Below are 27925 nucleotides of genomic sequence, written 5' to 3'. Positions count from 1 at the left end.
GGCGGAACATTTGTTGGCCAAACACGTGTTTCACTGGGACAATAGTGAGTGGTGCACACTTCCTTCAAACACGTGTTTCACTGGGACAATAGTGAGTGGTGCACACTTCCTTCAAACACGTGTTTCACTGGGACAATAGTGAGTGGTGCACACTTCCTTCAAACACGTGTTTCACTGGGACAATAGTGAGTGGTGCACACTTCCTTCAAACACGTGTTTCACTGGGACAATAGTGAGTGGTGCACACTTCCTTCGCCCGGCCACAGAAGACAAAAAAGAGTTGCTGGTGTAACAATAGGAAGAATATATTCCACTCCTCTCTTGTACACGCGGCTTATGAGGTAATATACATGATATATTTTCATATTATTTATCTTATTTACCTCATATGTTGTTCGAAGCTAACGTGCTAGCTTTAGCCCGCTAGCAGGCCTTTGTCGCAAATGCGAGCGTTTTTTTTTTGAGGAGTGTATTTTATATGTTCTCTATGAGAATTATATTGACTTATTTAATACTTTAACTGTTTTTTTTTTGTTGTATATTACAGTCACGCTTAACATCATTAAATATTTGTTATTAGAAAGAAACAAACGTCTTGTAATTTAAGTCTGGAATAAGTCACATGGTATTATAATAATAATAATAATAATAATAATACATTTTATTTGGTATAGCGCTTTTCAGTGTACTCAAAGATGCTTTACAGGATGAACAAAAAATATTATTGTTATTGTGATGACAGTGTAATATAATGTATTATTGCAGTGGTCTGCTTTATGTTGGTGTCAACTTTATTAGCAATAAATACAAATGATGTTTGCACGCACTTCTATTACCTTGATAACATCCATCCATCCATTTTCTACCGCTTGTCCCTATTTGGTGTTGCGGGGGGGTGTTGGAGCCTATCTCAGCTGCATTTGGTGGACATATCATGGAAATTAAATCAACTGATGTTTGTTATTATGAATACACTATTTGCACAGTTGTAAGTGATTAATGCTTATTCAGTCAGACTAAAATAAATATTTAATTAAATAAATGTTAAATATTAAAAATAGCTTTAATATACTGCACACAAAATGAATTTGCATCAATATTTTGTATGTAGTCGAAACATGAGGTACCCAAATATTCTAAATATTTGTTTACATTTATGAATTTGTATATATATATATATATATATATATATATATATATATATATATATATATATATATATATATATATATATATATATATATATATATATATATATATATATACATATATGTATATATTTATATATATACTCGCTGGCACTTGTTCCACTTGCTTCACTGCACTTCTGTTTGTTTTCTGTTGGGTTAAAAATGTTGCTTTCGCAGAAGAAAGTTAAAGTACCAATGATTGTCACACACACACTAGGTGTGGTGAAATGTGTCCTCTGCATTTGACCCATCCCCTTGATCACACCCTGGGAGGTGAGGGGAGCAGTGGGCAGCAGTGGTGCTGCGCCCGGGAATCATTTTTGGTGATTTAACCCCCAATTCCAACCCTTGATGCTGAGTGCCAAGCAGGTAGGTAATGGAGAACAAGGAGAGGATATTGTGTGTAAAAATAAAGCCAACCGACCACAGCTCTGTAGTCCTGGTCACCGTTGACGTGAGGTGGGACTATTTTGGAGGTGCACGTCAAGGTTGGCTGGTAGGTTGGTAGTGGGAGGAGCCAGTTGGCGTCACTTGATGCTGCAGCACAATGACACTTTTATACGTGCAGACTGACTTCATGCAGTCATGACGGTATTAAAATCCCAGCAGGAGGTTTTCTATAAGTTGTTACTTTTTAAACAATAATTAATGTAAATGCAGAAAATAGGATCAATGACACAATTCATAATAATCAATAACTGATGATTATTCCATGTGTAGAAGAACATCACCACAAAGTGGTGTCAGTCCACTTGGAAAATATTATATTTGATAGATTAAAAAATATTTGACACATCTGAGCTGAAGTTTGTTTGTGTTGTCTTGCGGACGTCCAACAGATGAACGCTCGTCAAGAAGAACGTCCCCTTCAGCAGCAGGAGGATCCACAGCCCCCCCACATTAAAGAGGAAGAGGAGGAAGTGTGGATCAGTCAGGAGGGAGAGTGTCCTGTAGGGCAGGAGGAGGCTGATGTCAGCAAGTTTCCACTGACTGTTGTCTCTGTGAAGACTGAAGAGCATGAAGACAAACCACCTGAGTCCTCACAGCTTCATCACAGTCCAAGTAAGCACAACATCCACATATCATCTAATACAATGTTTGTGACACATGTTCATCCGGGGGACACATTTATCACTAAAGATGGAGGTATATTTGCTTTTTAACACCACCATTTAAATATGAATGCTCATCAATCATCAACAGTGTAATTGCTGGGGTGTAACCATGTGACCTAGAGGCCGTCCTCCTTACCTCACGTGGTCAAATGAAGGCAAACATTCAATATGGCTACTGTTTATTTACCTTAGCAGCACATATGTCAGCATATTTCAAAGGTTTAGTGGTGAAGATAAGAGATGTATACTAAGTACCATTTTTTTTTAGTACTGGTTCCTAAAGGCCTACTGAAAGCCACTACTAGCGACCACGCAGTCTGATAGTTTATATATCAATGATGAAATATTAACATTGCAACACATGCCAATACGGCCTTTTTAGTTTACTAAATTGCAATTTTACATTTCCAGGGAGTTTCGTCTTAAAAACGTTGTGTAATGATGACGTCTACGCAAGACGTCACAGGTTTATAGGAAGTATGAGCGCTGCACACACACACAGCTAAAAGTCGTCTGCTTTAATGGCATAATTACACAGTTTTTTGGAGATCTGTGTTGCTGAATCTTTTGCAATTTGTTCAATTAATATTGGAGAAGTCAAATTAGAAAGATGGAGTTGGGAAGCTTTAGCCTTTAGCCACACAAACACATGGTGATTCCTTGTTTAAAATTCCTGGAGGTGAAACTTTACTATGGATCAGAGCGCGGTCAAGAGAACATGAATCACGACAGAATGTCAACCAGCAGGTTTCGGTGAGAAAATTGTGGTTAAAACGTCGCTTCTTACCGGAGAAAAGCTGAGCTTGTGCCGTCCATAAAGCTGCCGTCGACTCCCCTGAGACATTGGCGTCAAGACACCCGTGGACACACACCTCCGACTATCAGGTACTATTTAAATCACTAAAACACTAGCAACACAATAGAAAGATAAGGGATTTCCCAGAATTATCTTAGTAAATATGTCTAAAAACATCGGAATCCGTCCCAATGCAATCGTGTTTGTTTTTTTTCTAGTCCGTCGCTATCAATATCCTCAAACACGAATCTTTCATCCGCGCTCAAATTAATGGGGAAATTGTCGTTTTCTCGGTCCGAATAGCACTTTTTGTTGGAGGCTCCCATTAAAAACAATGTGAATATGTGAGGAGCCATCACACGGGTGACGTCATCGTCTGCGACTTCCTGTAAAGGCAGGGCTTTTCTGTTAGCGACCAAAAGTTGCGAACTTTATCGTGGATGTTCTCTACTAAATCCTTTCAGCAAAAATATGGCAATATCGTGAATGATCAAGTATGACACATAGGATGAACCTGCTATCCCCGTTTAAATAAAATCTCATTTCTGTAGGCCTTTAAATCTAATCGTTTGAATTTGGAGGACAACTGCACTTTTTGGGGGAATTTTTTCTATCCTTCACAATCATTATGAAATACATGACTATTGATATATATATTTTTAAATCACATTGTAACTCATAAATGTAAATAAAAGTCCACTTGCAATGGAGCCAATGAGAGGTCCTCTATAACCATCCAAAAAGCACCAACAATACTACATTTGCATTTTGTGGCTTGAATACCAACCAAGTATTAGTGATGTTGTTATTATAAGTGGCCTCTCACCTGGGTAGTAGAAGGATGAGGACGTACTCTGACAAGTTGATTCCCTTTGACAGCCAATTTAGGCCCGAAAAGAGGCTTGGCTTCACTCCCCATACCGTGCGACGATTATGAGTCTTTCCTCATCTAAACGGGAATATAACAAGATTCTATCAGTCTGCATCATAGTGACAGCAGACATTGTACAGTAAGTGATGTTTTATTATATTTGTTGGCTCTCAGGAAGTCTGCAGTGTGTAATATTCAGTGATGTTGAAAAAAAAAAGCACATGTAGTGATGCTTTTTTGAAAGTGATGCGCTAATAAGCAAAAATACATAAATAATCCATCTTTTTAAAAATGTACCTGTTACTAAATGACATATATACCTACTGCATGTACATAAAACCTTAATGGAGGTGTTTGGATGCTTTTTAAGTTATTTTTAGGCAGAATAGTGCGACTCTAGTAGCCTCTATTGTAAACAGATTTTGATCGCATTTATTACTATTTAGAATGCATAAAAAAGAAAAATATGTGTTCTTGATAGGCAAAATAAATTACAAAAGTGTGGTTTCCTTTTAAATGAAGTATATTTATTTAGTGCGTTTCTCTAGTGACTCAGAGCGCTTTACATAGTGAAACCCATGATCTAAGTTACATTTAAACCAGTGTGGGTGGCCCTGGGAGCAGGTGGGTAAAGTACCTTGCTCAAGGACACAACGGCAGTGAGTAGAATCGAACCTGAAACCGTCGAGTTGCCTTAGACTGTATTAAATTCTATCAAAATCTCGTAAAAATCGTAAATACATCCTAGAAATGTCTCAATAATTCCATGAAGAATATTTTTATTTAGGAACTTTCTAATGTAACGTGTTTCTATCTACACTTCTGTTAAAATGTAATAATCACTTAGTCTTCTCTTTTGTTCAAATGTAATAATCACTGTTTTTGTTGTTTGATACTTTAGTTTTGGCTGATACTACAAATGTTGGTATCGATCCAGTACCAAATAGTTTCAGGACAGTATCGGTCATACCAATGCGGATACTGGTATTTAAAGTCATCAGGATAATTGAATGATTACATTTTTGTTGGCAATCATAATCAGACAAAAACACAGGATGGTGGTGTTAGAATATCAATTGAATATTTAAATATGGCTCTGAATTAAATCATTAGGTTTATGCCCTTAAAGTCTTCCCTTTTACTGAGTTTGTAAACAGTAAAAAAACTCAACAAAATATATATAATACAAAATATCGATCAAACTGCTATAATTACCTTATATTGATATTATGCTTGGTAATGTTATTGTGGATTTTTGTATGGATCAGTCCACATTTGTTTAAATTTAAGAACTTTAGCAGGGTTTCTGTGCGTCATTAAAAAGCATTAAAAATCATTGAACGGACTTTGCCTAAATAAAGGCCTTAAATGGTGTTAAAAAGCATTAAAAACGAATTCCAGAGGCATTAAAATATTCACGCAATCGTAGGCCAGGACCGATATAAATGAAAATAAACCTAATAACTTAATTATTGCCCTCATCAATATATTGCTATATCCAAGTGTGTCCTTCTTGGTCTGTGGATTTTAAACTGGACTAAGAGGTCTCACTTTGTTTATCCCACAGTAGACTTACATGAACAAAGTGGGCCTCTTGTCAGTCATTCACAATCTTTGTTTCAACTACTTGCAATTCTCCTCCACATGATTTCCTGTGTGCAGTAGTGTTAGCGACACTCACTTTCATGTTGGAGATGGAAATAGTCATTTTAATACAACGCTGTAGTACAGACCTCCGTATAGCTGCCCAGGATATGCCTGTTTTATGATTCTTTAATTTTGGGCCTTTTAGAATCAGAATGTTTTCATCCCTTTGTGTCAATTAAGTGAAATTAGGTCTGACAACCTTTTGACAAGTTGACTTCATCTCCATTAGGACTTTTCAAAGTGTAAAATACCATCCACCTTAAACAGAATGTTATACTTTGAAAGTAAACTGGATCATTTATTTTGTGTTCATACATGACTTCCTGTCCCACACGAGCAGATTTTAGCTCAATTTTACAGCTTTGTTGTGTCGACCACTAAATATAGAAGCCAGCTGGTGGAAACTGACACATTGACTTGAAAACAAAAAACGGAACAAGTCTGTCGCTATGGGGGCGCCGTTCCACATCCAATGGAAATCCCCGGTTTCACATACAAACGTTGTTTGGTGAGATCAATGACGAAACATTACTTCAGGTTCAAGGCATGAAGCAAAAGGAAATACACTTTCAACCCACAGCCCTCGCAGTGAGCAAACTCGACCACAAGATGGCATCATAGCTGAGACAACAATACAGAATACAGATTTACACTGTAAACAACCTCATCTTTTCTCCAAGCTTATACATCAGTAACTGACATTAACATCACAGGGGGCGCTGGAGCCTATCCCAGCTGCATTCAGGTTAAAGGGAATTTATCACAATTTAGATTTTAGGCCATATTGCCTACCCCTCGTAAAAAGTGGTCTTCTATTCCTGTGAATAATGTTGTAAAGAGCAATGTGTTTGTTTTCAGGCCAATTAATATAATCACTTGTTATTTTAAGTACATGTAAACTTACTGAATGCCTCATGTGACTGAGCAAATCTGGACATTTCTCAAGCATGTTTGTCATTTTGTGTCCTGTAGACGTCTGTGGAGAACAACGTCTGCCTGAAAAAAAGGAGAGTAGCTTCAGGATGGTGAAGGAGGATCCTTCAAAGAGGAAGACCAGGCGCCACGGACCCTCTGGCGTCTCCTTTTCCTCTTTGACACAGACCCTTCCCTGTAAAAAGGAAGAGGAAGACTCACTGACGCCCCACATTAAAGAGGAAGAGGAGGAACACAGCATCACTCAAGAGGGAGATCATCTTGAAGGACTGGAGGAGTTCCCAGTGACTGGTGTCCCTGTGAAGAGTGAAGATGATGAGGTGAAAGGTGAAAGTGAGGAGAGGGGAGGGGGGGAGCCTCCAAGCAGCAGCTCAACACAACACATGACAACAGAAGCTGATGGAGACCACTGTGGAGGATCACAAGCAGACAAGCTCTTAGCTCCACTATCAGATAGTGAGGACACAACGTCACACTCTCCTGACACTGATGATGAAGACTCTAAAGATGATAAGACATGTCACACTGACAACACTCACTTCACATCTTCTCACTGTCACAAAACATTTAAAAACCATAGTCATCTGAAAAGACACATGAGAACACACACTGGAGAAAAACCTTTTATCTGTTCAGTCTGTGGTAAACGTTTTGTTCGAAGTCACAATGTGAAAGTGCACATGAGAACACACACTGGTGAAAAAGCTTTTATCTGTTCAGTCTGTGGTAAACGTTTTGTTCGAAGTCATAATGTGAAAGTACACATGAGAACACACACTGGAGAAAAAACGTTTTCTTGTTCAATCTGTGGTAAAGGTTTTATACAAAGTCAATATTTGAAAGTGCACATGAGAACGCACACTGGAGAAAAACCTTTTCCCTGTTCAACCTGTGGTAAAGGTTTTACACAAAATCAATATTTGAAAGTACACATGAGAACACACACTGGCGAAAAACCTTTTTCCTGTTCAATCTGTGGCAAATGTTTTGTACAAAGTAACAGTTTGAAAGTACACATGAGAACACACACTGGTGAAAAATCACATTCTTGTTCAATCTGCAACAGAAGCTTTTGTGACCGATCAAACCTTTTAGCACACATGAGAAGACACCCAGGAGAGAAAGTGTTGAGTTGCAGTGTGTGTGGTGAAAGATTGTCTTCTAAGTACCAGTGTAAGAAACACAAGTGTGCTGGTGAGAACAGCAGCAGCAAATGAAACTGCAGGATTTGAAATAAACTGTCAAGACTTTCATTTTGACTTTCTAACAACTTTATGATTCATTTGTTGGGTCTCTATAATCTATTTTATTCATTATCGTTATTACTCTGTATTATAATGATTGTGTTGTGATTGTTTTATATGTATGTCCCCAGACCTTTATGCAATATACAAGTGAGAGAAAATAGCAGATTTTTTTTTTGTTTTTGTGAAAGGATTTTGTTTTTACAAACTTACATTTGTGGATACATCAAATAAATCCAGTATTGTGTTCTAAACATTTTTTATGTATTTTTTTCTTTTTTCAACATCCCCAAAACAACATCAATATCAGTCAAAGTTTGGAGTGTCAGACAAAAGCCAATATTGTACATCATCCCACAGAGATTTACTTTGCATACATTCTTAAAATAAACTGTTTATTGTGTTTCCCAATCACAGAACCAACAAGTGCTGTCTTCAATTGCAAAATAACATCCATAATATAATTTTAAGTGGTCAATTCCATCCTTTTTTTAAATTTAGATTAACTCTTTTATCTCAGAAAGAATGGAAACTTTTAAGTATTTTTTTGTTTCAGAGAAAATAATAAGAAGAAAAAATAGAAAACAATTAAAAAAGATGCAGTAACTAGAATATTTTAAATAAAAGCCTATTTAAATGTTGTAATATTTCTTATTTGCAGGTCATACTTAATTAAATCTTGAAATATTAAAATATTTTTATCAGTCAATAAGTGCATCAGTGACCAAATGCCTTTTTCAAACCATTGCTGTACAAAGATGGATTTGTTTCTCATTTTAATATAAGAACAATTCCATAGTGGAGTATTGTGTGTGATGAAGTTGTGTTTGTAAATTAGTTTCCAGTACAACAACACTTGCTGGTAGGGATGGGTACTGTTCACTTCTAATTCCATGTTTTATGTGTTATATATGTCAATATATTGTGTGTTTGTATTTTGCCAACATGGTAGAATCACATGATAGGCAGGTTGTATCATGTTTTTCTGTCACCTTGAGGAAATGGCATAAAGAGGAAGATGACAATATAATGTCACTTGGACAATGATGTACAGAACAGAGGAGATTTAGTTCATTTTTATTTTTGCTTTTAGCTGATTCTTTTTTTAAATAGTATCATTTCACAAAACCTCTCCATTATCCAGCTATGGATTGTGGTAGCTGGTTGAAAAGAGATGGAAGGGGATAGTGAGCTGATGTATGAGGAAGGTATGGACATGGATAGGACTAGAGGGGAGAGAAGGTCATGAAGGTAAGTCGAGTGCTAAAAGAGTAGAAAAGAGTAGAAAGATTATAGTGGTGTCAGGTTCAAACACTGATGCGTCTATTAAACAGACGAGAAGGAAGAAATCATGCACAGACAGAGTTACATTTTGCTCAATTGAGGAGAGATGTGTTTTGGGCTGTACTCTAGTTACAGATCCAAACTACGTTCTAAAAGTCCAGCCCACGTGCTGCCTCTATTTATTTGGGAGGTCCCTGGTTACATCACTGAGGCTGTCGCTGAGGGAAGGGGGTCATCTTCACAGCTCCAGCTAGACACAATATATAATTATACAACAATGCAAATGTGCTGACAGTCGTGATATCACCTTGTCTCTGTTCTGTCTACGTCACGGTACTCGATGTTCGGTCTTGGCAGTCAGCAGGCCGGTTCTGGAAACAAACACTAATAAGAGACTTGCTTGCAATCTTGTGGATTGCCAGCTTTGCACAGACAAAGAAAAAATAATTTCAGCACACTTGATAATAACCATAGCAACAGCCTTTAAGCATAAGAGTTGTGTGATAATATACCGTAGTTCCTTGAATAGGCGCCGGGGCGCTAATTAATTTAAAACCTCTTCTCACCCGTGCGCTTACCAGTGGCATGCAGTAAAAAACTGACTGTGATTAAAAAATAAATAAATAAACATTTATTCTGTGGCCGCGGCCCGGTGGTTGGGGACCACTGCTCTACAAGGTTTCTCATTGTCATCCCATTGGGTTGAGTTTTTTCTTGCCCTGATGTGGGATCTGAGCCCAGGATGTCGTTGTGGCTTGTGCAGCCCTTTGAGACACTTGTGATTTAGGGCTATAGAAGTCAACTTTGATTGATTAATTGCTTGATAATAATGTGACTCAAAAATCAGAATTAGTATTGTTTGATCCTAACCTTCGATAGCTCAGTTGGTAGAGCGGAGGACTGTAGTTGCTCATGCTGAAATACTTAGGTCGCTGGTTCAAATCTGGCTCGAAGGATCACCCGTTACGCTTTTTTTTTTTTAAATTAAATCAATACAAACAACACAATATACACTTACAATTAGTGCACCAACCCAAAACGTCCCTCCCTCATTCTCACTCATTCATACATTACATTTCTGTGTGATGTGGTTCAAATAAAAATCAGAATAATGTCTTATATCCTGAGGATGTAAACTGTGTGTTGTTTTGGCGTAAGATATTTACGAAACACAACCTGTCCTACAGTAAGATGTTTCTTTCTGTAGGGATAGTGATGCAATGGATTATGTGTCTCACTACGGTCTAGAAGATTCTAGGTTCAACTCCTGGCCAGCGTGCTGTTGTTTGTTAACTCAACTGAAACAGTATTCTGTGCGATTTTTGGGGGGTGTTTACTTTGCTTTGGCTTTTCTAAATCTACAAACTGAAAAATGTGTTTTTTTTCCCTTTATTATTGTGAATGTATAACTGGTAGTTGTATCTGTTCTTATACTCGGGGCATTCAATCAGAATAAAGTGGGTGAGGAAAAAGGTGAGCACAACAATATAAATGTGACTATTTTACATCTTAGCAGTTGTTCTTTACACCACAATGGAGTAAAACCTAAATATTTCCCCAGAACATCAAGTATTAGCACACTGATTGAGATTCTCTTCCATGATGTCGTTCAAACAGAATGTGGCTTGAGCAGATGGTTTAACATTAGACATCAGGAGAGCAAACACATTATCAATCAAGATGAGTAGGAACAGCCGTGGTTAGTACTCTGTGTTGTGGTCACAGCAACCCTGGTTCAATTCCGGGTCATGACGCTTAAACTGCTTTTCTTTTCAGCATTTTTCATCTACACTTGAAGACTTAATTATTAGCCTGCTAAGAACTTTTGAACATTTCTGAAAAATCTGCCAAATGTTTGCAGTAATCATAACATTCTCGGTAGTAAAACATTCTTCAGAAGCATTTTGGTACATTTTTTAGAGACCCTGAAATGCTCAGTCATGGAGCGTGAGACATTCTTTTTGAGCTTCCGGGATTCAAGTACCTGTTCTGCTGACCAATACGAGACTTTGAGACCCCTTGGAAAGACCTCCTTCCACCCCTCAAAAGTCACCAATAGGGCAGACCTTGGTTACATTTGAATAAGTAAACCCAAAGCATTCGTATAGATGAAATAGCTCAGTTGGGAGAGAGTCAGACTGGAGATCTGAAGGTCCCTGGATCGATCCTGGGTTTCAGCATAAATATGTGTGCTTCTAAAATGGTAGCTATTGTTAATAAGCCTTCTGTGGCTCTTACAATACTGAAATGGTCTCCCTGGCCTGCCAGCCTTGCTGGTGGAGTCCTAGTATCAGTAGTTACAAACATTTCCTCCATTTTTAATTTGGACAAGCGTTACGCTGTTTAACGGTCTTTAACTGAGCCTTACATCGGGCTGTTTCAAACACAAATGTGTTGCCTTAGGGGTTTGTCTTGGACTGTATAACTTGAAACTGAGAGTAATAAAGCTAAGCTCAGTGTGAGGTGAAGGTGCATCTAACACACCTACAGCAAAATATTAACCACAACTTTTTCATACACATACACCGTCTAACAATTTGTGTTTAAGGTATTGTGGTTAAACCTTCAGATGATCACACTAACGCTCTCCCACCTGAACTAAAGTGGATGTGAGGGATGTTTTTGAATTTCAGTGTTTCAAATGAAATAGAGAAAAAACAATCATTTTTGAAAACTATTTAAATTAAATATAGATTCGAAGGACTGCTGCAGGGGGGCAAAGGGACATTTTTTGAGAAATGTATGGAGGTCAGCATCAGCCACTTAAACAGGGACTTGAACCCTGGACCCTCAGATTAAAAGTCTGATGCTCTGCCGACTGAGCTACCCAGGACCTTTGATGTGCTGATATGTCCAACATCTGAGAGAACATCCATATTGGCAATCTCAGGTGAAAGTGAATTAGTCAGCATGTTCAGTGACAAGCTGGGAACTGTCAAAGTTCAAGCTCCCCAAGTGCTTGAACCCAAAGCTCATTTTTGACAGATAGGCCAGTTTTACATCCTCATCAACAAAGAAGGTTTTGACCAAAAAAGAAGCTCCTCTCCCGAAGTTGCCAACTCTGAGCTGCATTTAACTTGGATGCTCCCCAACATATTGCCAGAAGCATTTTGTTTTATTTTTTAGTGGAGGTTAGCTGCAACAGGTAGAGCTGGTGAAGGCCCAGGCTGCAACAAATAGAAGGTCACTAGATTTTAAAGTCCAACATAAGCAGTCAGTAAAGCCCTGTTTTGGTAGTAAGCCTCATGTAAACTGTGTGTTCCTTTGGAGTAAGATGTTTACAATATACAACTTGTACTACAGTAAAATCAGGCTTCACATAGGGCTAGTGGTGCAATGGATAACACGTCTGACCACAGACCAGAAGATTCTAGGTTCAACTCCTGGGTAGCTCATTGGTTTTTGTTAATTGAACTGAAACAAAATTCAGTGCTGTTTCTTTGAGAGTATTTTTTTGCATTTAAAATAAATATCTACTAACTGGAACATGCATAATTTGTCTTTTTTATTGTGAATAGATAACTGGAAGATGTATCTGTTGGTATACTTGGGACATTCAATCAGAATAAAGTGGGTGAGGAAAAAGGTGAAACAAAACAAATCTTGCCTGAGCACGGCTTCCTCTTGTTAGAGTAAAACATGTTGGGGCTTGGTCACTAGCATTCAAACTAGATGTGACTATTCTGTCTATGAACATGAACAGGGAAGCAAACACATTCTCAGTCTGGATGGTTTGTTACAGCCGTGATGGTATAGTGGTTAGTACTCTGTGTTGTGGCTGTAGTAACCCTGGTTTGACTCCGGCTCATGGCACCATACCCTTCCTGTACTTTTTTGGATGTGTGGAGAGACGGAGCAGAGGAGCCAACAGCAGGGTCGGACAAATGCCGGTCCTACCCGCAATGGCGGCCAGGAGGCGGGGCGTGCGGCGGAGAGAGGAGGCGGGACGCACTCAGAGCGACGCCCCCAGCCAGCCAAGTCAGGTGCGTTCACCACACACCTGCGCTCAATCTGCTCGTCTATTGTTGCAGCACAAAAGAGGGGAAGGAGGAACGAGCGAGGAGGAGTAGGCGAGGACACCACGGCAAACAGAAAACGAGCACGACGATCAAGGACGAGAGAGTGAGATGACGACCCCCGCAACGGACGCAAACGCCGGATGCCGAAAGGCGTGCGGCGGCGGCAAGCAGGAAGAGCCCGCGCGCTGAAAAGTGACGCGATCGGATGGCCAGAAGAAGACTGCTTTATTGAAATAATAAACAGTCAAACCTGCTATGATGCGTCTTGTGTCCAGTGTCACGGCAACCCACCAGGTGACGGTGGCAGGATAACTTTTGAAAAAAGAGGTATTGAACAAGATGTGAAACCAACCAGGTACTCTGGCGAAATTGAAAATATCTATTTGATGTCATTACAGTATTGTCCTTGATGCATCATTTAATATGACTGATGTGTGCTTTGTGCTGTTACTTTATCACTTGGTAAAATTGCATTATAAGCTCATGGATCATATCAGTACAATGTTTAACTTCATTACTTAATCCATCCATCCATCTTCTTCGGCTTATCCGAGGTCAGGTCACGGGGGCAGCAGCCTAAGCAGGGAAGCCCAGACTTCCCTCTCCCCGGTCACTTTGTCCAGCTCTTCCCGGGGAAACCCAAGGCGTTCCGAGGCCAGCCGGGAGACATAATCTTCCCAACGTGTCCTGGGTCTTCCCCGTGGCCTCCTACCGGTTGGACGTGCCCTAAATCCTGACTAGATGCCCCGAACCACCTCATCTGGCTCCTCTCCATGTGGACGAGCCGCGGCTTTACTTTGAGGTCCCCCCGGATGACAGAGCTTCTCACCCTATCTCTAAGGGAGAGACCCACCACCCAGGCGGAGGAAACTCATTTGTGCCGCTTGTACCCGTGATCTTGTCCTTTCGGTCATAACCCAAAGCTCATGACCATAGGTGAGGATGGGAATGTAGATCGACCGGTAAATTTAGAGCTTTGCCTTTCGGCTCAGCTCCTTCTTCACCACAACGGATCGATACAGCGTCCACATTACGATCCGCCTGTCGATCTCACCATCCACTCTTCCCTCACTCGTGAACAAGACTCCTAGGTACTTGAACTCCTCCACTTGGGGCAGGGTCTCCTCCCCAACCCGCAGATGGCACTCCACCCTTTTCCGGGCAAGAACCATGGACTCACACTTGGAGGTGCTGAGTCTCATCCCAGTCGCTTCACATTCGGCTGCGAACCGATCCAGTGAGAACTGAAGATCCTGGCCAGATGAAGCCATCAGGACCACATCATCTGCAAAAAGCAGGGACCTAATCCTGCAGTCACCAAACCCGATCCCCTCAACGCCTTGACTGCGCCTCGAAATTCTGTCCATAAAAGTTATGGACTTGAATCCTGGAAGTCAGAATGAAAGTCTGATGTTCTTACAACAGAGCACTTCAGGGTTTCTTCACAACACGTAACAATAAATAAAAATGAAGCAAGATGCTTCTGGCAACATTTTGATTGCATATTTGACCCCGTTCTTGGAAATACTGGTAGATTTGATTGACATGTGTTGCTTTCTTGACACAGAGCCAGTTCAAAGCAATGTTCTCAAATGTTTAGCAGGGTTAAGGTCCAGTCTCTGGAACGGACATTCCAGAAACCGGCCTGAAACCCTTTGAAAACAGTTTTTATGTGTGTTTAATATTGTTGTCTTGTTGGAAAAGCTGCTTGTGTACAAAGATCAGCCTTTTCACTCTTGATTGGAGGTGAGGCAAAGTCTCATCTGACCAGTAAACTTTTCTCCCAAAACTGCCTTGGGTTCGAGCACTTGGCGGGCTTGAGGTTTGACAGTTTCCACTCTGTCACTAAACATCCATCCATCCATTTTCTACTGTTTATCCCTTAAAACCGGACAGTTCAAGGCATGAGCCGACTACAGCAGTGATGAACAAACAATATGAAAGTAGGTTTGAGGTTCTAGGTCACATGACTAAAGCTACTGACATTTGAAATCTTCTTAGTTGTAGGGACGGCGTGGCGCAGTGGGAGAGTGGCCGTGCGCAACCTGAGGGTCACTGGTTCAAATCCCACCTAGAACCAACCTTGTGTCCTGAGCAAGACACTTCACCCTTGCTCCTGATGGGTGCTGGTTGGCGCCTTGCATGGCAGCTCCCTCCATCAGTGTGTGAATGTGTGTGTGAATGGGTAAATGTGGAAGTAGTGTCAAAGCGCTTTGAGTACCTTGAAGGTAGAAAAGCGCTATACAAGTACAACCCATTTATCATTTATTTAGTGAGCCAATGTCAAGTACTTTATTGACGGTCCCTTAAACTAAAGCACTTGTCAGCAGGGACTGACAGACGTGGCATGAGTTTTCAGTGCCGGGAACAAACAGTCAGCCTGGCTGTATGTTGAATGTCTGTTGAATATCCAATTTGAAACTCATTTGACCTCTGTTTGGCATTTGGAGATCACTCCAGCAGCACTGAGAGCAGTCTGAGTCAAACTACGTTTAGGTAAATGTTGCAATCGTCAATGCCAACAAAGAAATTGACTCAAAAAAACGCTATAAAAGTTATGGTAGCTTGATGCTAATATAGATTGGCTTAGCTATTGACATGCTACTGGTTAGCATTAGCAATTTCTCATGACGTTAACACCCACAAAATGAGGTAATAAAAACTATAACTAAGATGAATGTTAGAATCAAACAGCTGGTGCATAATAAATCCAATATTTACAGTATTAACACTTTTTTGGGCGCAACAAAACACATTATGCATTTACACTACAGCCATCTAGCGTACTGGACTTGCAAATGTAAATAAAGCTACATGTAAATGATGATATGAAAACAAAAAAAAACAAAGGGTAGCAAAAGGACTGCAGTTATCAATAATAATCTTGTTTTTAAATGTTGCAATACAAATTTATCACAAACAATCAATATTATTAACTCACACAAAAGTACCAAGAAGTCGTACTGTTGAGGCTTGGTATTGATTTGGAGGTAGTGGAACACTTGATGCATATAATTCCGGTTGAACTTCCGGTTCCGGGTCAACGTGAATGACTGCTCGCTGACTGCTCTTGTTGCAAAAAAGCTAAGTATCGTTCTATTTGTGTGCTTTTAACTGTTTTGCAGCTTTATTTACAACTTCTCGAACATATTTAATATTTCAATTTAACTTGCAAATCACCCGATCTCTGTCTCACCACTCCGCCCTCAGCTAGCTAGCTGCTAAGCTAACGAGGCTAGCGGAGAAAGGCAGCACCGGTCTGAAGGAAGCTACTCCCCCGCCACCGTGACCACCACTTCCCGAAGACAGCTGGCACTCCACTTGGCGACGGAAAGTTTCTGTGAGTATGGCTTCCTGCGCTTCGTGCACTTTACTCATGGATAGGTCAGGGGCGTCGCCAGACATATTTTACTGGGGCACGTGCCCCACTGTTGATCTGCAGTGCCAGAGAACACTTGTTCGTTTTTGTGATAGGGATACAAAATAAACAGTTTATTTTAAGAATGTATGCAAAGTAAATCTCTGTGGGATGATGTACAATATTGGCTTTTGCTTGACACTCCAAACTTTGACTGATATTGATGTTTTGGGGATGTTAAAATAAAGCAAAAAAACATAAAAAATATTCAAAACACAATACTGGATTTATTTAATATATCCACAAATGTAAGTAAAAACAAAACCATCCTTCCACAAATAATTCAGTCATTTTCTCTCACTTTTATATTGCATAAAGGTCTGGGGACATACATATATAACAATCACAACACAATCATCATAATACAGAGTAAAAAATATAATGAATAAAATAGATTAAAGAGACCCAACAGATGATTCAAAAAGTCACACATTTTAAAATTGTATTGTTGAAATGATGTATAAAGTAAATAATAATATGCTTCCTGAAGTGGTCCAGAAGATGTTTCAGATGTGAACCAGTACATATGTATATCATATAAAGGTGATAATCTATGGGATTATTAACAATTACAAATACAAATATGTAATACTTCAATATTTCATATGAATAAGTCTAAAATTATATCTGGAATATACACAATATATATATACACACACACATATAAAATGTTTATTGCATGTAAAATATTTCCCGTACTATTTACTCCCACCTTTTTACTTAAATTGTTCTGTCCATTTTTTAATAAAAGTACACAATGTTGCATATTAATGCATGTGCTTGACTGAAAAAAGCACAAATATAAAATATCTAATCTATAAATGTAAAGATCATATTAAACAGATTGTTAGACAAACAACAATGTCACACATGTTATATGTGCTGAAGTTGTTAGAAAGTCAAAATGAAAGTCTGGACAGTTTATTTCAAATCCTGCAGTTTCATTTGCTGCTGCTGTTCTCACCAGCACACTTGTGTTTCTTACACTGGTACTTAGAAGACAATCTTTCACCACACACACTGCAACTCAACACTTTCTCTCCTGGGTGTCTTCTCATGTGTCTTACAAGGGTTGATCGGTCACAAAAGCTTCTGTTGCAGATTGAACAGGAATGTGATTTTTCACCAGTGTGTGTTCTCTTGTGTACTTTCACATATGTACATGTTGTAAAACCTTTACCACAGATTGAACAGGAAAAAGGCTTTTCACCAGTGTGTGTTCTCATGTGTCTTTTCAAATGATGATTTACAAGAAAACGTTTACCACAGGTTGAACAGGAAAAAGGTTTTTCACCAGTGTGTGTTCTAATGTGTCTTTTCAAATCGCGACTTTCTACAAAACCTTTACCACAGATTGAGCATGAAAAGGGTTTTTCTCCAGTCTGTGTTCTCATGTGTCTTTTCAGACTATGACGGTATTTAAAAGTTTTGTGAGAGTGAGAAGATGTGAAGTGAGTGTTGTCAGTGTGACATGTCTTATCATCTTTAGAGTCTTCATCATCAGTGTCAGGAGAGTGTGACGTTGTGTCCTCACTATCTGATAGTGGAGCTAAGAGCTTGTCTGCTTGTGATCCTCCACAGTGGTCTCCATCAGCTTCTGTTGTCATGTGTTGTGTTGAGCTGCTGCTTGGAGGCTCCCCCCCTCCCCTCTCCTCACTTTCACCTTTCACCTCATCATCTTCACTCTTCACAGGGACACCAGTCACTGGGAACTCCTCCAACCATTTAGGCTGACTGATGCCCTCTTCCTCCTCTTCCTCTTTAATGTGCGGCGGCTCTTGGAACTCTTCTTCCTTTTTAAAGCAGGGGGTCAGTGGGTCCTCCTCTTCCTTTTTAATGTGAGCGGTCAGCAGGTTCTTTTGCTCCTTAAAGTGAGGGGTCAGTAGGTCCTCCTCTTCATTTTTGATGTGTAAGTTCAGTGGGTCCTCCGTTTGCCCTTTAATGTGAAGGGTCAGTTTAACATTATGGGTCTGTGGCGTCTCAACTTCCTCTTTAATGTGGGGGGACTGTGGCTCCTCTTCCTGCTCACGAAAAAAATGTTCTTCTTCGACATCTACGGGACGGGAGGAAACAAACATTCTTTAGAAAAGACCAGCTTTGCTCAGTCACATGAGACATTGTCCTGCACCAACATATGATCTCTCAATCTCATCAGTTTCATATAAAAACATCCTAAAAGTCATTCCTGCAATCCTTAATGGTAGACGCCATACGTAAAAGTGTGCTGTTCTCCCTCTGAATAAGTCATACACACACAGGAAATAATGTACCACATGCCAGCCTCCATGCAGTAGTACTAGTGATGAGCTCCCCCTGCTGGTGGACAATAATTACAATGATTTTCACAATCATTTTTAGAGACATGTCTGCTCTAAAAATAGCATGAGCATAGTCAACATCCATCCATCCATCCATTTTCTACCGCTTGTACTGTTCGAGGTCAAGCATGTTGGCCAAAAAAAGATGACATCTGTTTTGCTTTCATTTAAAAAGCGTCACCACAGTTAAACTGGGAAAAAGTAATCAGATTACTGACTACTCTTTCAGAAGATAACTTGTTTACCTTATTAATAATGGTAATATTAAATTTTTTTTTGGAGTGTTTCTAGACACTCAAATTGCGTTACAGTGAGAACTGAGAAGACATCATTCATGCAGTCCACACATTCAATGTGGTAAGCTACATTTAATTATTATAATAATATTAACTAGATGAAGCAATTGCTGAAAGAATTGTGTTTGAATGCTCCAATGCTGAAGTTGAACTGAAAGGTTGACAGAATGTAGTATGAATGTAAGAATAGTTTGAATGTTGAAGAGTTTGAATCTCGGGAAAACCGGGATTTTTTTTAAGTTCATAAAACAAACATGCTTTTTTTGTCCTGACTCAGAGGAATGTTTTGACAGTGGAACGGTTGAAATGGGTTGAACAATGTGAAAGGAGTCATCGCACTAAAGAAGGTTGGAAATAAGGTTACAAAAAAACGGGAATTCTTGGAAATTTGTTGAATGTGGAAAACTGGTTGTTTGAATTTCCAGGATGAATTGAATGTGTTGAAGGAGGAATGGTTTGAAACATGTGGAAATTGTGGAAATTTGAAAAATGGATTATTAATTTTGAATGGGGATAATGTCCCTAACAACGGGGAATTCCAGAAAATCAGGGAATTTCTTTTAATAAGTGTTGAAAGGGAGCACACAATTCCTGAACACACTGAATATTTTGAAGTTGGAACGCTTTGAATCAGATGAAAAATGTGGGAGTTGTGGAACTTTTATTTTGTTCCTTTCAATGGGAATTTCATGGAAATTTTGGAGAATTACGGGGAAAGCGGGATTTTTTTTGAAAATGCTAAAAAAAAATGTGAATGTTCTGAATGAGTTGAAATGGGGGGTGTTGGAATTTTTCAAATCGGTTGAGAAATGTTGAAGTCGTAACATACTTGATTGAGAAATAATTTTGGGGAATTCCTTGAATTTTGAGAAAACTGGGAATTTTTCCAATTAAAAAAAAAACTTTGTTTTCTGTCCGGATTAAAAGGATTGATTTGACAGTGTGGAATAGTTTGAAGGTAGAATTGTTTGAATCGGTTGAAAAATGTGGAAATGGTGGCATTTTGAAAATTGGCTAATTAATTTTGAACGGGGAAAAATGTCACAGAAAACGTGGAATTCTGGGAATTTTTGGAATTGGTCAAGGAAACCCCGTGATTACCGAATAGGCTGAACAGTTTGACAATGGTGAATCAGATGAAAAATGTTGGAGATGTGGAACTTTGGAAAACGTACCATTATTTTCAATGAGAATTTCATTAAAATTTGGGAAAATCGAAATACTTTTAGAAAATGCTAAAATATATGAATGTTTTGAATGAGTTGGAATTTTTCAAATCGGTCAAAAAATGTTGCAGTAGTAACATTTTTTTGTTGTGAAATAGTATTATGGAATTCCTGGAATTTTGGGAAAATCAGGAATTTTTCCAGAGAAAAAAAAAAGTTTTTTGTCCTCATTAGGAAGAATTATTTGCTGATGGAACGGTTGAAGTGGTTCTAAAAATGTGGTCAACACAAAAAAAGGAGAAAAAATGGTTTGAAAAAACGGAAATTCTGGGTATTCTTGGAAATGTTTTGAACTTGGAAAAATGATAGTTTGAATGTCCAGGTTAAGTGAAATTTGTTGAAGATGGAATGATTTGAATCACTTGAAAAAAGTGGAAATGGTGGAAGTTTGAAAAACAGCCAATTCATTTTGAATTGGAAAAATGACTAAGCACTTATTTATTCTTGTTTCAAGCTACTTTAGTGGCTAGCTTAGCTCTTAGCTTGCCCGTCCTTTGTGTGTAACATGTTTAACCATGTTCTACAGTCCTTCAGTGATAATAATACCTGTAGGACATGTAATGTATTTGCTGCAATGGAGGATGGTTGAAGGCGTGATGGAAGAAGACACAGTTTGCTGTCGTGACAACTAATTCCTCTGCTCGGCCAACTGAACATCAAAAATACAAATCAGCGGTTAAAAATCTGGACGTTTGGGGTCTTTGTGAGTGGAAAAAATTTAATTTCACAATTTTGCGATACAAGAAGACCTGGCAATAATGTCCCATACTAAATCGGGGTTTTAAGATTTGATGGGCATGAAGGCCTAGTAGTACAAAGTTTAGTTTCTACACAGTTTGGTGAATATATGTATGTAAGTAAAAATGCCTGCGATGAGGTGGCGACTTGTCCAGGATGTACACCACCTCTGTTGTGATCCGATTCCCGGATCACATCATTTGTCTATATTTGAGTCTTTTGTGTTTCTTGTTTATGGTTTGATTCTTCCGATTCTTAGTTAGTGCACTTCCTAGTTTGTATTGGTCACCATAGCGACTTCATTTGTTCCAACTGCACTGGCGCCCGGCGCACACCTGTCTTTGATGACCATTTCTGTATTTATACCTGCCTTTGTTGGGTCTGAGTTCTTCACTTGCTTTATGCAACACTCACGTTTGGTTAAGTTTGTCCTGTTCTGGCTTGCTACGTTCCTCCTTAGCTTCTGTGCGCTCGACACGCGCTTCTGTGGACTTTTTACTCAGTGCGAGCGTTTAGCCTAGCTCCCCGTGAGTTGCACATGCTTTCTTTTGCCTTTGTATCAGTGTTATTTTATTAATTTATATATCAAATCCAGCTCCTACCTGCTAACTTGCTTGTCTGGTCCCGTGCATCTTGAGTTGACACCCCCACGCATCACAATGTGTTCCGAACGTGACAACCTCCTGCCTGATTGCAGCTGAGATAGGCTCCAGCGACCCCCGGATGGAAAATAGATGGATGGATGGAAGAACAATTCATCTGTTGACTGTTGTCTTATGTCACTTTTTTTAAACTAAAATATTACTTGTTAAACCTTTGTACAAGTTTAAAACGATCGCAATGCTAATTTTTGTTAGCCTATCAATGTGGTCGTCCATTGTAGGTTAGCATTAAGCTAGTGGCGCAAAAGCCAACTTTTTTCCTTTATGGTTGTATTGTTTTTTGTTTTTTTTAGGTTTATACCAAACCGTATTGTTGATTGAACAAGATTGTTACATGTATGTGCAAGTCTTTTGCAGGCTCCTCAAACACACGGCGGAGAGAGCGTGGCGTCACTCCGGTGGGTGTACGGATGTGTCCAAGGTACGTAGACACAGAAAACTCCCCCACAATAGTAATAAACTTCCTCGTCCTCTACACGTCACAACGACTATTACTGTGAAACATGCAACCGTCCCGTCCTTGAGGCGCCCATTTCTAGCGCATCCAGACGATGTTTATCCTTGAATAAAGAATCAAAGATGTATTTTATACGACGTAAATATTTCAAAGTGGAGAACAAAAATAAGACTGACTTATTAGCGTCCTGCTCACTTCTTTCTTCGTCGAAGTGCTTTCACGACAGTTAGCACACTTGACGTTAAAAGGCAGTGGGATATATATGAGCAGTACTGCCTTGTAACATCAAGTGTGCTAACTGTCGTGACAGCACTTTGACGGAGAAAAAAAAGACAGGACGCTTATAAGTCAGTCTTATTATTTGTTCTCCAGTTTGCAATATTTACGTCATATAAAATACATCTTTGATTCTTTATTTAAAGGCCTACTAAAACCCACTACTAGCGACCATGCAGTCTGATAGTTTATATATCAATGATGAAATATTAACATTGCAACACATGCCAACACGGCCTTTTTAGTTTACTAAATTGCAATTTTAAATTTTGTGGATGCCCATAATATTGTTTGTGTGTTTGTCCTATAATAATGTTTATTTTGTGTATGTCCTATAATCATGTTTATTGTGTGTATGTCCTATAATCATGTTCACGTATAAAAATATCATAGTTAAAGGTCAGTTATTTTCATGTTGTTGCTGACATTTAAACGTGTTCTCTTAAACCAGGGCACTTTTTTTTTTTTAAATGGAGATTTAATTGGATTTTTCTTATATTAATTTCAAGGCTTTTAATTTTGTTATTGTCTCAAAAGCCCTCTCTCTTAGTTTGGGATCCTATAATACAAAACCTACTTGTCTTTCTTGTTGGTACCTGTTTTTGTGTATTTGGATTCAGGAATGATCTTTTTTTAGAATGCTTTTTGATCCGAAACGATACAGTTAGTTAAAAATTCAGTGCATCAAAATTCAGTAAAAAAATGCAGTGCTGAAAAATGTACTGCTTCAAAAAGCAAGACTCACTTCTGTTAAAAGAAGACTGTCAGCCAATGAGGTGTCAAGTTTGAAGTCATGTGACACGGGTCTTGCAAAACAGCACAAACAAGGCAATTAACTTTGCTGCCTGGGGATAATACAACATAATTAACACTTAAATGCTGCCTGCTGGTTGTTTTCAAACTATAGAAATGATTCCAATGGTTCAAATCTGAACTTTTGAGTTAGTAGGTGTCATGGCATGCAGTTCAAGTGACTGTGAGCAGCAGTTGGTGCTGGATGATGATGTTCAAGTAAACGTAAGGAAGAAGACACAAGCGCTGTTTCAAGCCTTTGAGCATCCACTCGGCGCAGACGTGATCCCATCTACAAATATTGCCACATGCTAATTTAGCCGCTATCAAACAACAACCAGCCCGTCACTGCTGTTTTCATTTCAACAATTAAAAATAGGAACTTGATAGTAAATAAAGCAACGTTTCCACTGCTGGACGCTGTGTTCAATGGTGACGATTATGCTTGAACGTTTGGGGACGTGCTGTAATGAAATAAATCAAACATATTCCAGTGTTGGTGGTCAATGTCACTACTCCATAGGTACTGGAAGACTACGTCACTTCCTAGACTAGATTATGCCTGAACGTTTAGGGACGTGCTGTAATGAAATAAATCAAACATATTCCAGTGTTGGTGGTCAATGTCACTACTCCATAGGTACTGGAAGACTACGTCACTTCCTAGACTAGATTATGCCTGAACGTTTAGGGACGTGCTGTAATGAAATAAATCAAACATATTCCAGTGTTGGTGGTCAATGTCACTACTCCATAGGTACTGGAAGACTACGTCACTTCCTAGACTAGATTATGCTTGAACGTTTAGGGACGTGCTGTAATGAAATAAATCAAAGATATTCCGGTGGTGGTGGTCAATGTCACTACTCCATAGGTACTGGAAGACTACGTCACTTCCTAGACTAGATTATGCTTGAACGTTTAGGGACGTGCTGTAATGAAATAAATCAAACATATTCCAGTGTTGGTGGTCAATGTCACTACTCCATAGGTACTGGAAGACTACATCACTTCCTAGACTAGATTATGCTTGAACGTTTAGGGACGTGCTGTAATGAAATAAATCAAAGATATTCCGGTGGTGGTGGTCAATGTCACTACTCCATAGGTACTGGAAGACTACGTCACTTCCTAGACTAGATTATGCTTGAACGTTTAGGGACGTGCTGTAATGAAATAAATCAAACATATTCCAGTGTTGGTGGTCAATGTCACTACTCCATAGGTACTGGAAGACTACGTCACTTCCTAGACTAGATTATGCTTGAACGTTTAGGGACGTGCTGTAATGAAATAAATCAAAGATATTCCGGTGGTGGTGGTCAATGTCACTACTCCATAGGTACTGGAAGACTACGTCACTTCCTAGACTAGATTATGCTTGAACATTTAGGGATGTGCTGTAGTGAAATAAATCAAAGATATTCCGGTGGTGGTGGTCAATGTCACTACTCCATAGGTACTGGAAGACTACGTCACTTCCTAGACTAGATTATGCTTGAACGTTTAGGGACGTGCTGTAATGAAATAAATCAAAGATATTCCGGTGGTGGTGGTCAATGTCACTACTCCATAGGTACCGGAAGACTACGTCACTTCCTAGACTAGATTATGCTTGAACATTTAGGGATGTGCTGTAGTGAAATAAATCAAAGATATTCCGGTGGTGGTGGTTAATGTCACTACTCCATAGGTACTGGAAGACTACGTCACTTCCTAGACTAGATTATGCTTGAACGTTTAGGGACGTGCTGTAATGAAATAAATCAAACATATTCCAGTGTTGGTGGTCAATGTCACTACTTCATAGGTACTGGAAGACTACGTCACTTCCTAGACTAGATTATGCTTGAACGTTTAGGGACGTGCTGTAATGAAATAAATCAAACATATTCCAGTGTTGGTGGTCAATGTCACTACTCCATAGGTACTGGAAGACTACGTCACTTCCTAGACTAGATTATGCTTGAACGTTTAGGGACGTGCTGTAATGAAATAAATCAAACATATTCCAGTGTTGGTGGTCAATGTCACTACTCCATAGGTACTGGAAGACTACGTCACTTCCTAGACTAGATTATGCTTGAACGTTTAGGGACGTGCTGTAATGAAATAAATCAAAGATATTCCGGTAGTGGTGGTCAATGTCACTACTCCATAGGTACTGGAAGACTACGTCACTTCCTAGACTAGATTATGCTTGAACGTTTAGGGACGTGCTGTAATGAAATAAATCAAACATATTCCAGTGTTGGTGGTCAATGTCACTACTCCATAGGTACTGGAAGACTACGTCACTTCCTAGACTAGATTATGCTTGAACATTTAGGGACGTGCTGTAGTGAAATAAATCAAAGATATTCCGGTGGTGGTGGTCAATGTCACTACTCCATAGGTACTGGAAGACTACGTCACTTCCTAGACTAGATTATGCTTGAACATTTAGGGATGTGCTGTAGTGAAATAAATCAAAGATATTCCGGTGGTGGTGGTCAATGTCACTACTCCATAGGTACTGGAAGACTACGTCACTTCCTAGACTAGATTATGCTTGAACGTTTAGGGACGTGCTGTAATGAAATAAATCAAAGATATTCCGGTAGTGGTGGTCAATGTCACTACTCCATAGGTACTGGAAGACTACGTCACTTCCTAGACTAGATTATGCTTGAACGTTTAGGGACGTGCTGTAATGAAATAAATCAAACATATTCCAGTGTTGGTGGTCAATGTCACTACTCCATAGGTACTGGAAGACTACGTCACTTCCTAGACTAGATTATGCTTGAACATTTAGGGATGTGCTGTAGTGAAATAAATCAAAGATATTCCGGTGGTGGTGGTCAATGTCACTACTCCATAGGTACCGGAAGACTACGTCACTTCCTAGACTAGATTATGCTTGAACATTTAGGGATGTGCTGTAGTGAAATAAATCAAAGATATTCCGGTGGTGGTGGTCAATGTCACTACTCCATAGGTACTGGAAGACTACGTCACTTCCTAGACTAGATTATGCTTGAACGTTTAGGGACGTGCTGTAATGAAATAAATCAAAGATATTCCGGTGGTGGTGGTCAATGTCACTACTCCATAGGTACTGGAAGACTACGTCACTTCCTAGACTAGATTATGCTTGAACGTTTAGGGACGTGCTGTAATGAAATAAATCAAAGATATTCCGGTGGTGGTGGTCAATGTCACTACTCCATAGGTACTGGAAGACTACGTCACTTCCTCGACTAGATTATGCTTGAACATTTAGGGACGTGCTGTAATGAAATAAATCAAAGATATTCCGGTGGTGGTGGTCAATGTCACTACTCCATAGGTACTGGAAGACTACGTCACTTCCTAGACTAGATTATGCTTGAACGTTTAGGGACGTGCTGTAGTGAAATAAATCAAACATATTCCGGTGGTGGTGGTCAATGTCACTACTCCATAGGTACTGGAAGACTACGTCACTTCCTAGACTAGATTATGCTTGAACATTTAGGGACGTGCTGTAATGAAATAAATCAAAGATATTCCAGTGGTGGTGGTCAATGTCACTACTCCATAGGTACTGGAAGACTACGTCACTTCCTAGACTAGATTATGCTTGAACGTTTAGGGACGTGCTGTAATGAAATAAATCAAAGATATTCCAGTGTTGGTGGTCAATGTCACTACTCCATAGGTACCAGAAGACTACGTCACTTCCTAGACTAGATTATGCTTGAACATTTAGGGACGTGCTGTAATTAAATAAATCAAAGATATTCCGGTGGTGGTGGTCAATGTCACTACTCCATAGGTACCGGAAGACTACGTCACTTCCTAGACTAGATTATGCTTGAACATTTAGGGACGTGCTGTAATGAAATAAATCAAAGATATTCCGGTGGTGGTGGTCAATGTCACTACTCCATAGGTACTGGAAGACTACGTCACTTCCTAGACTAGATTATGCTTGAACATTTAGGGACGTGCTGTAATTAAATAAATCAAAGATATTCCGGTGGTGGTGGTCAATGTCACTACTCCATAGGTACCGGAAGACTACGTCACTTCCTAGACTAGATTATGCTTGAACATTTAGGGACGTGCTGTAATGAAATAAATCAAAGATATTCCGGTGGTGGTGGTCAATGTCACTACTCCATAGGTACCGGAAGACTACGTCACTTCCTAGACTAGATTATGCTTGAACATTTAGGGACGTGCTGTAATGAAATAAATCAAAGATATTCCGGTGGTGGTGGTCAATGTCACTACTCCATAGGTACTGGAAGACTACGTCACTTCCTAGACTAGATTATGCTTGAACATTTAGGGACGTGCTGTAATGAAATAAATCAAAGATATTCCGGTGGTGGTGGTCAATGTCACTACTCCATAGGTACTGGAAGACTACGTCACTTCCTAGACTAGATTATGCTTGAACGTTTAGGGACATGCTGTAATGAAATAAATCAAACATATTCCGGTGGTGGTGGTCAATGTCACTACTCCATAGGTACTGGAAGACTACGTCACTTCCTAGACTAGATTATGCTTGAACGTTTAGGGACGTGCTGTAATGAAATAAATCAAAGATATTCCGGTGGTGGTGGTCAATGTCACTACTCCATAGGTACTGGAAGACTACGTCACTTCCT

General features: G+C 39.3%; 1 protein-coding gene, 1 long non-coding RNA gene and 1 other non-coding gene across 4 annotated transcripts; 1 reads left to right on the top strand and 2 right to left on the bottom strand.

Moving 5' to 3' along the window:
* Nucleotides 1-191: 191 nt before the first annotated feature.
* LOC133541363 (gastrula zinc finger protein XlCGF17.1-like) lies at nucleotides 192-8050 on the top strand. 2 transcript variants are annotated; one of them, XM_061884753.1, is made up of 3 exons: nucleotides 192-341; nucleotides 2030-2252; nucleotides 6592-8050. In XM_061884753.1, exons 2-3 carry the CDS (start codon nucleotides 2030-2032, stop codon nucleotides 7767-7769), a joined length of 1401 nt encoding a protein of 466 aa, XP_061740737.1. In that variant the 5' UTR covers nucleotides 192-341; the 3' UTR covers nucleotides 7770-8050. The 2 variants fall into 2 exon arrangements, with proteins under 2 accessions (XP_061740737.1, XP_061740739.1); XM_061884755.1 differs by lacking the exon at nucleotides 192-341 and adding an exon at nucleotides 3053-3190 and having other exon boundaries at nucleotides 2128-2252.
* Nucleotides 8051-11840: 3790 nt separating this feature from the next.
* Nucleotides 11841-11913, bottom strand: trnak-uuu (transfer RNA lysine (anticodon UUU)). Its single transcript has one exon. It is a non-coding gene; the product is annotated as a tRNA-Lys (tRNA).
* A 4809-nt stretch (nucleotides 11914-16722) lies between these two features.
* LOC133541372 (uncharacterized) lies at nucleotides 16723-23296 on the bottom strand. The gene is made up of 2 exons (XR_009803854.1): nucleotides 23236-23296; nucleotides 16723-18570 (listed from the first exon to the last, which is right to left on the bottom strand). It is a non-coding gene; the product is annotated as an uncharacterized LOC133541372 (long non-coding RNA).
* Nucleotides 23297-27925: the final 4629 nt, after the last annotated feature.

This window comes from Nerophis ophidion, linkage group LG23, assembly GCF_033978795.1.
Source record: "Nerophis ophidion isolate RoL-2023_Sa linkage group LG23, RoL_Noph_v1.0, whole genome shotgun sequence".
Taxonomy (NCBI): Eukaryota; Metazoa; Chordata; class Actinopteri; order Syngnathiformes; family Syngnathidae; genus Nerophis; species Nerophis ophidion.
Note: the sequence above shows the minus strand (reverse complement) of the source record. Positions and strands in the feature narration are given on the sequence as shown.